Source organism: Psittacula echo (genome assembly GCF_963264785.1).
Source record: "Psittacula echo genome assembly, chromosome: 23".
In the NCBI taxonomy this organism is placed as follows: Eukaryota; Metazoa; Chordata; class Aves; order Psittaciformes; family Psittacidae; genus Psittacula; species Psittacula echo.
The window spans coordinates 425514-441500 of record NC_137748.1 but is presented as its reverse complement, the minus strand read 5'-3'; the positions used below and the strand labels follow the sequence as shown (position 1 = coordinate 441500).

Here is a 15987-nt window from a genome sequence, read left to right as displayed (position 1 = left end):
CACAGGGTAGATCCTTTCGGGTCTCTGGACTTCAGAGAGTTTCAAGGCACTAACAGCTATAGGAAATAACTTGCAAAGGTACGGTAGCCATTTCCTCCCTCTAGGAAAGGCAGGATTAAACTGTGAGCAACCCAAACCCACTCAGTCTCCTGCTAAGGAGCAGAGCAGGCTTCTTTTCATTATTTTCTTTCAGTGAAGAACACCTCATTTTGGCAGAACTGATTCACACAGTTATTATCCAAACTGTTACACAAGATGACCATATCTGCTCCCAATAAGATAAACTGAGGAAGTTTATCTTATCAGTTTATCAAGCTCAGTTTATCAAGCTCAGCCTAGAATGGCATTCCCCTATCACACAACAGACTGTCTCCAACCCTTCTGGCTGACGTCCATGATCACACTACATGGAATATATAGAAGGCTTCCCTCCCTCCTCTTGAAGGATTGCTCTGGAGCCAACAGATGGGAGCAAACAGCTGGATGGAAGAGGTGAGGAATGGGGTTTGCAACTCCAGCAACGAGCTTCATGGTGTGATGTGGGTACACTCTCTGTGTTGCTGTTCTGCCATCGATTTACCATTAAAGCCTGCTGTTTCCATGGAAACCCTACAGACATTTTTAATCCTGTTTTGATATGCAAACCCTAATTTCTACCTTCCTTGCAACGCCGCGTGGTCACTTCTAGCTGTGCAAAGCAGCAGGATCCCATCTCACTTTTGTATGACAGACTGACACGGATGGTGTGGAGTGGCGGGGGGAAAGCCAGCAGCAGAAGGTGGGATTTGTCTCCTCTAAAGGAAGATGTGCAGGAATCATCATCTAAGCCCACTGCTGGACTCAGCTGCAGACCTCTAATACCTATGTGTGAAAGATATTCTGAAGCATCGCACCAGCCATCAACAGATTTGTCACTTGAAACGGTTTTACCATGGCAAGAAGCAACAGATCAGACAAGCTCTTATAAATAACAGCTCCCTGTGCTTGTTCCCTTCAAAATTCAGGCAGCTAAAGGGAGAAAAATATCTGCTTGTGGAGAGAGGCGGAAAAAGAGCTCAGGAATTTTAGCCACCATTAAACGCCACTTTGGAAATGACACAATGCAGGACATTAGAGGCCACTATTAAATTTCAGTGAACTCAGTACAATTGGGCAAATGGAAACCCAATTTGATAATCAACAGTTAAAATAACTTAAAAATAGCTATAATAGTACCAAACCCAGAAATAAGCTGTTTGAGTCACCATCAAGATCAAGGGAAGTAGTATGTATTCTCAGAATAGCCATCTGTGAATAATCATACAAGCTATAAAAATCTTAACCACTGGATTAGAATACATACCCATAGATATCAGTGCAAGACATAAAAGGTGATATTTACTCTTTCAATACCATTCTCATTCAGATACTGAAACAAATCTGCGCTAGTTGAGCAGCCTGGTCTGGTGGAAGGTGTCTCTGCCCATGGCATGGTGTTGGAACTGGGTGATCTTAAGGTCCCTTCCAACCCAAACCATCCTATGATTCTATTTCTCATTTTACAGATCACATATTGCTTTCTTAGATCCCTTTTGAAGCCTTCAGGAAAAGCAAATCCCAGCTGGATCAAACTGAAATACCAGCAGTGGGGATGAGGGACACCTATTTCTTGATTACTAACGTTTTAACTAAGATGGAATTAAAGACTTCCCTTTGGTTGACTGGTAAAACAGACATCAGCCTGGAGTTTGAGTCTTCTTGTATCATTACTGCACATTTCTCATCATGCCCTTTCATTCCATGCCAGGCTTTCCAAGCTGGGTTTCCATATGCTGCTGTTAAGACTGGCAATTGCTTTTGAAGACCAAAACACTTGTACTTTTGGGGGTTTTGGTTCCCAAGCTGTTTGAGATGTTTGTGTTTAAAAGGGAAACCCAGCAGATCTCAGCCATGAAGGGAAGAGGGGAGTGTGAAAGCTTCTTGCCACCCGTGTGTTGGGTCATCACCTTGTCTCTTTTTTACACCTGGGAATTCCAAGTGTCCCATCATTACCTTGCACAAGGTATCCCTGGATACGAACTAATAGGGATTGGGGAAGGACGGACAAGTTTTCTGCTCTAATCACAGTTTGTCTCTAAACCCAGCTCTCAGAACTCCCTGGCTGGCCAAAATGCTTTAGCTCTGTTCAAATCCTCTCCTTCATGATGGGTACATAAAATGGAATTCCAGTGGCAACAGGCCTACATAGATACCTTCAAAATCAGGATCTTTGTGCCTGCAGAAAGCTGCTATTATAACATGAGAACTTCAGGAGAAGCACACTGAATTGATGACCTGACACGCTCCCTACTTGGCAGAAACCCCAGGCCGTACTGGTAATGGCTGCAGCAAAAGATGAGGCAGAGTGAAAAGCTTGAATGGAATAAACCATGTTTGTTCAGAAACAAATACAGTCAGGAACATCAGGAATGGGAATCTGTGTCCATGCTCTCGGAAATGCTTTCTTGAGATCTTAAACGTGGGCTGCAATGATGAGCTTGATGGCTCCTTCAGCACCTAATACAGCTTCTGTTTCACTCAGCAAACCTCAGTAAACACTTGTTCAAAACAGGAATAAAAAGAAACCTCTTCAAGGCCAAGCTAAAGACAGAGTTTTACAGTGTTTTTAATCCAGCTAATCCAAACCCTGCGGAAACTCTATAGTACTTCTAACCAACATGCTGTTATGCTTATCTGTCACCGAGACATATGAGGCCTGCTGCACCCAAGGACCGTGCCGAGTGATGATGTGAAACAGAAGGCTCTGCTGATATTTTTCATATGCTAATTGGCATTTTCTCCTATTGTAAATATTGCTCAATTAAATCTGGAATCTACAGGCAACTTGTCCACTTAATGGAAAGTGGCATTAGTTTAGAGCCTGAAACCCTAGTACGTGTTTCTGCTACGGAAGTGTGAAGATTTGGAACCAGATTTAGAATGTAAATGGCAGCTGAAGAGGAAACTCACTGCTGAACGTGGCCTTGGGAATGGAACTCCAAGTTTCAATATTATACACTGAGGGGGTAATGTGCTGATCCGGGGTTCCTCCCCCTTTGCTCCAACCATCGCCTTCCCAAACTTTGCTACTACACCTGCTGGTGAATTTGGCATAGGGAGCTCAATAAATAGCCCCAACATGACTGACACAAGGCAGAAACTATCTGCTCTAGGGATATAAGGTTTTTCAGTCTGTAAAATCATATATGGACCAGATAAAAATACAGCCTCATTTTTGAGCTGTGGCTGCCCCATCCCTGGCAGTGTTCCAAGGCCAGGCTGGACAGGGCTTGGAGCAACCTGCTCTAGTGGAGGGTGTCCTTGCCCGTGGTTGGAGCCGGATGAGCTTTAAGGTCCATTCCAATTCAAACCAGTCTGGGATTCTGTGATTCTATGATTTCCAACCTTCTGGTGTATGGGCCAGCTGGCACAAGAATGATACTTAGTTTATGGGTCATATTGCTGCTCACATTGAAGCTTGCCTTTCAGTTCCCCAGGTCCTAAATGTCTGTGTGAAGAGTGTGGACCAACCATCGGACAATAACAATCACATTTTCTCTTGACAACCTAAATGTTACAGATTACCTGGGAGGAAACCTCTTAGGGTACAAGAGCAGTTTGAGGTAAGGAGGCTATCTGCTGAATTCACAGTCTGAAGGATGGGTTAATTTCATGGATTTCTTCTATCCCAATTTTCTAAAGCTCCTTTCTACACGTTTCAGCAGCCTGAAGCAATCGCACTTCTTACAGCAACCCAAAACCAGGAAGAGCTTGAACACTGCCAGAGCTGGCAGGTTACACGCAGGGGGGATGAGGTTAGCCTAAGTCTTCATGTTCATTTTTCTTACCTTAAAAATATGCGCTTTGAGAATGTGATGTCCCAGTTCAATAGTCTGCTGTCGATTCAGTTTTCCCTCTTGACGGGAAAACCAGAAGGCAAGTAATGTGTGGCCACTCCTGAAACCAGAAGAAAAACTACATTAGGATTTGCTTGTTACAGCAACAACTTGTGATAACATTCTCCTGCTCAGCCTTCAGCTTTAGGAAACAGAGCCAGGTTAATTCTCAACACCAACTGATTGCCTCCTGCATTACTGGTGATCAGTGATACCTCAAAACCCCCCAACTACAACAGCAGAGGTACAATTTCACGTAGAGCTTTGACTGTCATTTTGCAGAGGAGACCTGGAGGGTGACACCTGGAACGCACACCACCAATCCCGAGGTCATTAGAAAATGACATATTTAACATGGCCACACTTTGAACACACATTCTTTACATGACAACCACATTCTCTACCCTGTCACAAGTCCCGCAGAGTGAAGCAACTTTGATTTCTCTGTACAACTCCTTCTAAGTACATTCTCCAGCCTTTCTGGTACTAAAGATGCTTCTGGCATGAGCTGCCAGGTTGACAACCAAAGCAAATTAACTGAGCTACACAGAGCCCTGGTTAAGGCAAAGCATAATAAAAGAGGCAATAACTTCCTTTGCTAACGGTGATTTCTACTGACAATTGTTAAACACACAGACTTCCAGCTTGGAATTCCCAAAGCTCAACATGGCTGAGGCTTCCCAAAGGTGCCAGAAGCTGATTCTCTGCACACACACAAAGACATGGTGAAAAGCATAATGCAAACCATCTCTGTTAGAGCTGCTGCCCCATCCCTGGCAGTGCTCAAGACAAGGATTAGAGCAACCTGGACTAGCTATAAATGTATAAAGGGGATTGGAACTGGATGAGCTTTAAGGTCTCTTCCAACCCAAACCAGGCTGGGGTTCTGTAATTCTATGGATGCGCCTGTGGATGTAACAGCAGGAGATGCAGCAAGCAGGGGAGGAGGCCACCAAAGCTCCATGCTTGGACCTCAGTGGTCTGGGGTGTTGTGGTTTGCTTGGTTTTGCCAAGAAATCTGTATTCTTCTTTAAGACTCTGGGTATTCCCAAAGGAGCCCTTTTTAATCCACTTCATTTCTGGAACTTAATGGGACTACATGTAAAAGCAATCAAACCCCTTCCAGCCAAAGAAAACAGAACATGATACCAACTGCGGCTTTAAAAGGGCTTTTAAGGACAAGGGAACGTTCCGAGCTCATCACTAGTTCATAAAGCAAAGAAGTACACAGGATGGCCAAGCATCGAGTCTTACAGAACACAGAAATGTTCACAACAGTGGGGCTTTTCCAGCGTATTCACATCCAGGGAGAGTGATTCCTGTCTCAGAAGAAAAGGGAAAGACTCCCAATGCCATGGCCAGGTGTTTGGCAAGGGCTCCCCCCCCCAGCTTTGCCAATGAACCTCCTTTTGGACCGATGATACATGGATTCATTTGAATCCATGCTCCATGATGCTCTGCCAGACCTGGTGGTACTGGTAGGACACGGACATGTGCCCGCTGGAGGAGTGCGATGAAAAGCAAAGCTGGCTTTCAAGGCAGGACTTGATCCCCAAGATAGGTGAAAGAGCATCCCATCCCATTACATGTAATAAGCCAGTCAGTAATTCTATTGTGCCTCTCTCCAAAATGCCATTAAATGTACAGAGGCACCACCAATGCAAATAATAAACTGTTGTCTGGAATGTTTATATGCACTGATAGGACTGATCACTCTTAGATGCCACGGCAGGATCCCAGAGCACCACGCTTCCCGTCACTGGAGAAAGAGAAGCTCCTTCAGATGGTGACTCTGCCCATCAAGATGTAGCTTTGATGCCTTTGTGCACAGGGCAGTGCCTCTGATTTACATGCATCTGTGCTGTGAGAACTTCCCATGGAGCACCAACAGAAGGGACAACACATAAAAAGCTCTGAAAACAGTAGAGCCTTGGAAGTGGTTGTAGCACCTTAAGTTATCCACAGCTTGCTGCTTTGCTTTTCTTTCACTCTTCCTCTCTTTGCTCCCCATCGCTGGAGTGGGAGAACTTCAGGTCACAGCCTTTGAAAGGAGAGACACAAATGCACTTGCTCATTACACTGATGAACCTCCAGGAATGCCCACGGAAAGGAGAAATGGGTCGGAAGGAAACAAGTGACTATGAAACACAAGGGCTTGAGTGTGGCTCGACAGAGCTGCAAGTGAAGGAGCGCAGCAACTGCTTGATGTTATCTGTCCCCCTTTAGCCAGATGATGAAAACCTAGAATTGCTCTAGAACAATCAGTGCATCTCCACAGCTCATCAGATTCACAGCGCTGCACTTGTGGTTTGGAGAAGAGCCAATGCTGAGAACCAGCCATGGGAATGATCTGCCCAGGCAAGTGGTGGACTCCCCAACACTGAACACTGTTATGATTCAGAGGACAGGGTGCTGGGGCATCCAGTCTAGGTCATGTCTTGCCTCGAAAGGTTGGACCAGATGATCCTTGAGGTCCCTTCCAACCTGGGACTCTGTGACTCAATGATTCCACACGCTACCTCCATTAGAAGGTTGGTGGTGCAAGTTAATTCAGAGCCACCAGCTCATTGCCCTTCTTGGGGAGATTCATTGGGCTGCCCATTGGGAGCCATGGCTTTCTGCTCCAGCTCAGAGAGTGGCTGCACATGGAACCCTGCAGCCACCCCTCCCTACCTCTGCAGAAGGGGAAATAACGCCTGGTGTTTGCCTGTGGATGGAAAACTCTGAAATGACCTGGGCAGGCTCTGAACGAAGCTGTCACTACATGAATCCTAAGCACGAACTGAAGATCCAGAAGCTTCTAATGTGCCTTTTCTTTGCAGCAAGAGATGAAGTGCAGGTCCCATCTGACACGCAAGCCCAGGTTCCAGTTAGCTCCTATACTGCTTCTCAGCTGCAGCTGGCAGGGTATTTACCTACATGTAATTATATGCATGGCTTTGGCTCTTATGAATAAGGCATGTACGAACTATTCCAGACTGAAGTACAGTACTCACGCGTAATACATTCCCTCTGCAATGTTTCCCAGACCTTGGCTTTGGGCTTGTTGATAAATACTTGCAGTCACTTGTTCTGTCAACGTTAACTGCGTGCTAAACCAGACTACAACAGCCCAGGCTTTTTGTCTGTTGCTTCTTTCTTCTTGCTTTAACAGAGGATGGTAACGACATCTCCATCAGAGAGCGCAGTGAAATGATTTGCTCTGAACCTCAGTGCTGCAGTTTAGCAGCAGAGATTGTTCTATTTTTAATGTAAGGTTTCTTGTTGTGAAAAGTTAACCATGCTGCCAGCTCGGCTCTGACAGCATTTGGTTGCTCTCACAGGCTGCCTGTAACGGCCAGGGGTGCACATAGATGTGTATATGTGCACATACATGTATATATAAAACAAAGATGAGTCTTCCTCCTTCCAAGCCCTGGCAGAGCACGAACCGGTGCATGTGTACAGCAGCTATAGGAAGGAGAATGTAAGTGAAGACAACATATGGACACAACGGGATGCTGGGTTCAACAGTGGTCCCTATACCTCCCTTATTGACCCAAGCTGAGGCACACAGAGCTCTGGGAGCAGAGCAAGGTGATGTAGGGAGTTGGCACCTCAAGCACATCCCTCACTGTGTCCCCGTCCCTTGTGCTACAGATGGAAGGGGACAAGGAGTCACTAATGAAGTGACCAAAGAGGTGTGATGGAGCACGTGGAAACACAGAAGAAAATCCTGGAAGCTCCCAGATCTGTGTTTCCTCTACACCCTTCTATCCCTCAGGCAGAGTAAAAGAGATTTAAAAGGGTGTAAAAGGACTCTGGTGTTAAGGCATCACGCTACCAAAGTAAAAACCAGGCAACACAGTAAATGAGAATCAGTCCCGCTCACTTCTGAACACACGTAAGTCCAAATGCCCTGATTTACATCCACATCTCCCTTCTTCCAGCTAATCCCACAAAACCATTCCAAACTCCAGAGATCTGACACTGTGCCCAGTGGATCTGCTCTTCCAAGGGACGTGCGTTCATATTTTATTCCGCTCTGCAGAGTGCAATTTCATAACCTGGGCACAGAGCCTGACAAAGCCAGAGCTGCCTTTGCTTTCAGAAGCTGTCTGTCCAGCCTGCAGAAAGGCCAAGCCCTGCTCAGTGAGCTCCTCCTGATGGATCACTGAACCACCACAATTGATGTATTGCTTTAGCTCCTCTCTGATGTTGTAATTGTGAACTGGGAGGAATTAAGGTTCTACAAGAAAACTCACACAAAGCAGGGAATGCTCCTCAGCACATGATATTCTTTCCTAGAGAATGAAACCCTGCTTTAATTTGCTGAGCTAACTGGGACAGCCAAGTTGAAAGGCAAGAAAAACCTCTCCATCCCTCAGGTCATATCTCACTGCAGCGAGACAAGCCATGATCAAAACCCATCACCCTGCCTAGCAGTAACCAAGGACACAGCAGACGTGTGCTACCAATTCTAGCTGCTTTAGGAAACTGCAGACACATTCCTGATGAACAGGATAAGAAACCTTTGGAGCATGGTTGCTGCTTGCTTTTTTCATGAAGCAGTTGTCTTCTTTGCACTGATGCATTCACATCTTAATTGCAGAGGAACACTCAATGGCCTCAACTGTAAACTAGAAACCCATCATTCTGGGCATTAAACATGAGATTTCCAGGCGAAAATGGGCTATACCTGATTATCCAAGCTGACTTTTATATAGTACTGATGATAAGCCTCAATCCATACATCAGCAGATGCATGGGTTAGACTTGCAAAACCAAGTCCAGTCCAGACAAGGCTCAAGCCATGCGTCAAGAGATGCGTGACCACAGACCTGCACACCAAGTCCAGCACCCCGGGTTCATGAAGCAAGTGTCTTAGGAAGACACCATGATTTAGTATTTCAACCATGATGTTACTGCTGCAGCAGTGCTGGACTGAGTACTTGTGCTTTACAGGAGACAAAGCATTGCACAAAGAATCCATATCCAGTCATCACGCTCACTCCCAGCTCTTCATTACTGTTCCCCATGGCCTTGTGTAGTCTAAAGCAGTAAAAGCAGCAAACCCATGGTTTGTGTAAAGCAGAGCTAAAGCATTGCACGAACCACTCCGAGCATTTGAAAAGCAGAAAGGGAATCACTTAACATCATCTGCTCTATCCTTAAGAGCAATTTAATTTGAGTAACAGCATCTTGGTGATGGAGGACTTGAAAGTTTCTGACATCTCATAAAGTCAGAGGGTCCCTCGATGTTTCCTCACTGCCAGGGTGTGCCTTAACACCCGTAAAACCAATAGCATCTGCACAGCTACAGTCCTGCTCACATCTAGAGGGACAAGCTCTGAATTCAGCCTTGTCCCATGTCCTCAGCCCCAGGCAGGCAGGGCAGGCTGACTAAGCCGCAGGTTATGTTACCTACTTGGCTTATGACAGAGGAGGAGTCTGCCTGTAGTCTATCTGGGATAACAGAGCTGCATCCACATCAGGAGCTGATCCTGGAGAATCTCTACACTACATGAAACAACGGCAGCCAGCTGCCAAGAGAAGTAGCAGAGGAAAACCATACAACTCCAATGGCACCCTTCAGATTTCAGGTAACAAAGGACACTTAAAATGATTTAAGAACAAGAAAGGAAGAATAAAGGAGAGAAAAAAACATTTCCAAATGCTTACAGTCCCTGACTTAATGAGAGTTCAAGAGCCAGATCCAGAGAGTAAAGATGCTATTCCCTTGTCTCTGTTCAGTTCAGGAGGCTGCTGGTTGCCAGGAGCAGATTACTTTATATTCAGAGAGAAGCAGTGCTGTCCAAGAGCAGTGTGAAAAGCCTGCTGGCATATTTAATGTGGGATGGGCAAAACCAACACCTTTCAGTGAGCTCTCCAGTGACTACACAGTTAACACACACAGAAGATCTCAACAGAGCAACAGGGATACGCTTTCTGTCCTCATTCAACCTGACGTGATTTAAGATATATGGGGTTAGAGAAGGATGGGGAATGTGATTTGGAAGCGCTTTACTGCTGCTCTGACCAGCAGTATACGACCATGGAAGGTGTAAGATGGAACAAGGTCAGGGCTACTCTCTCCTGAGCTGCTGGGGGACAGCCTTGTGCCAGGAGTGGGTCTTAAAGATCTGAGGAATGAAAATAGCAAGAAGAAATTAAGCCACATTTCTTTCTTTGGTCAGCACTGATATTGCCTCTGATTAACTCTGTTTCCCTCTTCCCAGTGCCCCAGAATGGATTATTCAGTGACTATTCATCTCCATGTAGATGTGGGAATGGAACAGCATGCACAAGTTTACAGTCCAGAAGAAAAGAGAAAGATTTTATGAGGACAGCAACTTGAGACACTAAATATATTCAAAACCCCCCTCTGCATCCAAATGCTTACGCTGCATGTCTAATGAGCCAGATAAACCAAGCTGCTCTGCTGATGTCCTTTATGGTGGTAGCGATCACATCTGCTCTTCGTCTCATCTGTCATGATTTATAATCTGTCTCTTCTCTGCTTCTCTTCCAAGTAACGCTGCAGCTGCAGCCCTGCCCACATCTCCGAGGAGAAACCTGCAGCTAAGGCAATCCACCTCCTCGCTAGACACTGAGCTACCATGCGAGTGAGTCCAAGCTTCCTTCCCTTCTGCATGCACCCAGTCCTGAACCCCGTATGACACCAGCATTGGCTTCTGATGCTCAGAGCAGTCCCCTTACAGGCACCCAACTCACTACCAGTGGCTTTAGTAGTTTAGTTTTAGCCCTGTGTTTCTGCTTGAGATTAGAGTTAACATCCAAGATGTAGGCAACAGACACTTGTTCAAGGCCACGTTGGACAGGGGTTGGAGCAACCTGGTCTAGTGTGAGGTGCCTCTGCCTATGGCAGGGAGCTGGAACTGGATAAGCAGTAAGATCCCTTTGAACCCAAGTCAGTCGGTGATTCTATGACAAAGTAAGTTTCCTACTTTCATTTTGCAGAGCTTTGCCCATGTTACATTGCAGAACGTACTCCTAGGTTACAAGCCATGGAATCAGAAACCGTTATTGAGGAAGTCAGATGGGAAGCCTGAAAGTTGTGTTCTCAGAGTCAGCACTCCCTCAGGTCTCTACTGCTTGGTGAACAGATTGTGCTTGCCCCTCCAATTAACTGGAGGACATGATGATGGATTCATCTTTGTGATGCAAAAATATGGCACCTGCTATGAGCCGCTTGAGGAGTCCATTAAAAGAGCAAGAAACACTGAACTGTCGTTCTTATGCTACGGGTAGAGATAAAGCCCTGCTGCAAATCACAGCTACGCCACCACTTCTGCCTTCTGCCGGAATGAGAGCTGTGGAAATGATCTTCAAACACCAGAATTAATTACACCAACTCAACACAGGCCTTGCACCGTTGCAGATGACTGGACAGCAGTCGGGGCAAGGGGAAAACCTGACCTCATGTATTCTGGTGACACGTGGCACCCAGCCCACAGCTGGGGAGGGCGAAAGAACAAATCACAACATATCCCTCGCCGTGCTGCTGATGCATCAAGTGCTGGCACAGACCTCGACCTGGGGGCACGCAGAAAAGCCCAGCGTGAGCTACAACACATGCAAAGCTCAAAGGCTGGCACTCTGGAGCCATGGAAAGCACATGGAAAGAAGGAATTCCAACAGTAAAGCAGTGCTAAATCACACTGGAAGCAGCTGTGCTCTGCTCCCTGCTGCACCTCAAGAGGCACCCATTGACATCACCATCCCCACGAGGTGCTGGTGGGCACAGCATTAGTTTGAATTCTCTGCCAAAGTATATGAGGGCTCCAAATAAATCCTAACCTCATTATTTTGCCTCCCCTTGAGTTCAAAGAGCACCTTTGCTTTGCTGAGTAAAATCCATTCCACGTGAATGTGGAGAAAGCACTTAAATCATGAGTTTTGGTGAACATTAGCCTAGGTCATGCTTGGCCCAGATGACCACATAATCCTGGAGGTCTCTTCCAACCTGGAATATATGATTCTGTGATTCTATTATTTCAGCTAACAGTAAAGCTTTTCAGAGTCTTGTAATAGAAAAGAGGAAGAAAGTCAACTAATCCATGCACTGTAATGACCAGGTGAGCTATGGAGAGGTAATTGATGCATAGCGTAAGAACCCACCCCCTGTTTAAAGCTGTTTGTAGGATCCCTGCATTTATATAAGTACCATTTCCACTGACTTCTTTTCCTACGAGCTTTCTAAATGACATATCTTTCCATTGGGGATTGTCAGTTGTCCATCAGATTAAGCATTCCATGAAAACTCTCCATTTTGCTGGGGGATAAACCCATTAATTCTGTGTAGGAAAAGCCTCCACCTGCAGCATGCCTTCTGAGAGAAAAAGGGAACTGCAAAATGCCTACACTGGATTAAAAGCCAGCTCTGCTGGAAACCATGGCAACTCGGCATGTTGGACTGGAGCTGTTAGGATTGCTGCTCCATGCCAAGCCATGCAGGGTGCCTTTAGTGGGGGTTCAGGGACAGATTTGGTTTGTGGATGTCGAATCATGGAACGGTTTGAGTTCAAAAGGACCGAAGTTCATCCAGCTCCAACCCCTGCCACGGGCAGGGACACCTTCCACTAGAGCAGCTTGCTCCAAGCCGCGTCCAACCTGGCCTTCACACTGTCAGGGATGGGGCAGAGGAGAAGGGAAGAGATGAGGAGATGCCCTCACCACAATGATGGAACCACCTGTACTTCTCCCTGATGATTCTTTTTGTCACAGCCCTGGTTATGAGGTACCTTCTAATAAGGTCAATGAGCAGGAGCTGCCCGATGCAGTTTTGGTGCACTGAAGAGGGTATTTATTGCAGAGGATTGATTCCTCCTGCAGTATTTCCAAGCCGGGGTTTCAGAGCCACATCAGCCCAGAGAACAAGGCATCAACACCCCAATTTTGAGAGATGTCAAATGCCTGCTGGGCTTTCCCCATACCCAAGCATTTGGCTTTACTGGAAACCTGGCCACAGGTATCTGGGGCTTCAGAATAACACCACATCCGTAGTATCCATAAGAACACTTTGGCATCTCCACGCAGTTCGTTCTCTCTGAGTTCAGCAGGATATTCCTCCAGCATTCTCTACCAGGAGACTCTCCTCCATCATCACGCCAGTGACTCCCGTCCTCACTGCTCTTGGTCTTCTCGTGGAAGGAAAAGCATGAGCTGCTGTCCCCATCCCATGGTAAATCACAGAGTAAGTGCAGGTAACCAACCATCTGTGCTACAGCAAGGAGGCCAAAGCAGAAGAGAGCCTTTGCTGTGGAACAGTTTGATTTCTGCACACAAAAAGCATTCTTCATCTTGCTTACTCTGGCTTTAGTAATTGAGCCAGACACATGCAGGCAACAGCACAGAGAGTGTGTTGTTCCTTCCTCAGCTTTCCTGCACATGAAGAGAAAATGTGTGAATCTACCTCAAGCCCCTGTGCCTTGGTTAGAATAGCAGCCTGGAGAGATCCATCTCCTCTAGCTTTATTTGCCAGTACTGGAGACATCTCCTGGTGAGCCCATCACTCCCAGCTCCCTTCAGAAGTCAACAGGAGAAAATGCTTCCCAGACGCTCTTCATCTGACCTATTTTAGCCTTTTAGCTCACGATGAAATGAATCATTCTTATTTCTCTGCTCTGACAATAAAGCAAGTCTAGACAAGTAACTCAGCTGTTGATACTTAAATCTGGATAGGCTGATTTCACACTTCTGGGGTCCATATCTGACTACAGCTCTCTTACTGCCTTGCCAGGGCAAATCACTTCTGTCTCTCTCACAGTCAGCAGCAGCACAGGGACAGAACACTTTACTAGCATTGTAAACCCATGGAAAATAATTGCATGGAAGTTCTTGATGAAGTCCAGGCAGAAACCAGCACAGATTACAGGAGGATTCAGGTTCAGAAATACAAGTGTAAGCCTGAACATACAATTATCACCAGTTCAGCATCCTGGCCTGTACCAGCACCAGTGCAGCAGCAGGACCAGGGCAGTGATTGTGCCCCTGCACTGGGCACTGGTGAGGCTGCACCTCAAATCCTGTGTTCAGCTCTGGGCCCCTCACTGCAAGAGAGACATTGAGGGGCTGGAGTGGGGCCAGAGAAGGGCACCGGAGCTGGTGCAGGGCCTGGAGCACAGTGTGATGGGGAAGGGCTGAGGGACCTGGGGGGTTCAGTCTGGAGAAGAGAAGGCTCAGGGGGGACCTGATCGCTCCCTGCAAGTGCCTGAGAGGAGGATGGAGCCAGGAGGGGCTGGGCTCTGCTCCCAAGGAACAAGGGATGGGACAAGAGGAACCGGCCTCAAGCTGCACCAGGGCAGGTTTAAATGGAGCTGAGGAACAATTCCTGCCCCAAAGGGTGCTCAGGCATTGGAACAGGCTGCCCAGGGCAGGGCTGCAGGCACCGTCCCTGCAAGGGTTCACACCCCGTGGAGACGAGGCCTCAGTGCCGTGGGTTAGGGGTGGCCTCGGCAGTGCTGGGCAATGGTTGGACTGGATGAGCTGAAAGGTATTTTCCAGCCTGGCTGATTCTAGGATTCTACAACAGTGTTCTCCTTCGATGCCACTTGGTGTTTGCTTTGCACAGCAAACACACAGCAAGCATTCAAAGAAGAGGGTTAGCATCTCAGCAGGCTAACCCAAAACCCTTGAGGATGGAGATCTACCCTCCTTCCTAGGAGGACACAGGAACTCTGTCTAATGAAACAAGGAAGATTACCCCAGCTGCAGGCCCCTTATCCCAATTCCCTTCGTAACATCCCCACACCTGGACACTCTGTCGGGTAAGTCAATTAAAAGCAGCTTCATAAAACCACATTTCACATCAAAGCTCTTCTCCTGGGGGAAATCCAGCCTCAGCAGCCTGACTCTTCACCCAGTGACATGGCAAGGTCAAAAAGCTTCCCATGAACAGTGTGTTTCTGCAAGTTTCCATGCAGTTGTCCTGTCTTCTCGGTTCCCAAGAAGGAATTCCACATGGCTGGGAACAAACCAGACGAGCAGATTTTCGTAGGCTACTCCTACGAGCTCTGTCAGTGGCAAGCTGTGCTTCTTTTAGAAGAACCAAAATGAAAGATCATCACTTATCTTAATCATTGCCAAGGGTTTACCACGCTCTGAGCTCAACATCTCATTTAGCTCTTTCCTGAGAGCTGGACACGAGGGTTTGGAGAAGCGCAATTGCTGAATCTCAGGGGGTCCCCTCTATTAATCATTGAAATGGATCCTGTTTCATTATCTACCATCAGAGTATAATGCAATTAGTGTCCATTATACATTAGAGATATTTATTAGTCCTCCAGTACGTATGGACTCATACTCAAGGCAGTGGCAGCCCATTACACTCACTGTAACTTCTTTATCACCAGGGGTAAGGAGCTGAGTGGAGTTAGCTCTGCAGGGATTCCCTACCTGCAAAGAGCAGGAGTGTTCCTTGTGCACATAAAAGTCATCGTTAAGTTATCATGGGAAATGGCACATACGGGATGAGGAGTGGTATCTGAAAGGCTCCTGAATGGTCTTGAGGGCAGAGAGACGTGTTTGTGATGCTCATGAAAGGCAGCACCAAACCTGAACAGATACTGGTGACTGGTCGAGGGAGTAGAGGCTGATTTGTGCCTTCATGCTAAAATCACTCATGCTGCACGCTTGCTTTCAGTGTAAAACCACCTAAAATGCAGTACGTTTGAGTTTCACTCCCAATCTGGCATTCAAAGAACACCCTCCCCCATCGCTGTGAGGATGAAGAGGAGGATTTCTGGACTCACAGAAGCAAAGCGCCGCATTACCCAGCTGTATGCATTGCCACCACACACAGCACCCAACCTATGCCGAGTGCCTTACCCATCAGTGAGCACCTTAATTCTATTTTCCTAGTAGTGAAGTTCAGTTTTGTCCCCTCTCTACTAAAAGACACAGACAGGCTGAAGAGGGCCCACAGAGATGATGCAAGGATTGGGAAGCCATGTGCGGAAAGGCCAGGGGGCCAGCCAAAACCAGTAGTGCTGGGTGGGAGCAATGGGGAGGGAGCAAGCTGTCACCTCCAGGCATTGCAAACAGGGTGGAAAAGCATCAGACAGTGACAAGC

At 46.8% G+C, this 15987-nt stretch overlaps 1 protein-coding gene across 3 annotated transcripts in view; it reads right to left on the bottom strand.

Moving 5' to 3' along the window:
- TANC2 (tetratricopeptide repeat, ankyrin repeat and coiled-coil containing 2) overlaps nt 1-15987 on the bottom strand; it is a gene marked incomplete at both ends in the record, with an annotated part of 174883 nt that overhangs the window by 24765 nt on the left and 134131 nt on the right. For all 3 annotated transcript variants that reach the window (XM_080633693.1, XM_080633694.1, XM_080633695.1), the window contains one exon: nt 3867-3975. In XM_080633693.1, the coding sequence (XP_080489819.1) occupies nt 3867-3975 (109 nt within the window). The remainder of the gene's footprint in view (nt 1-3866; nt 3976-15987) is intronic.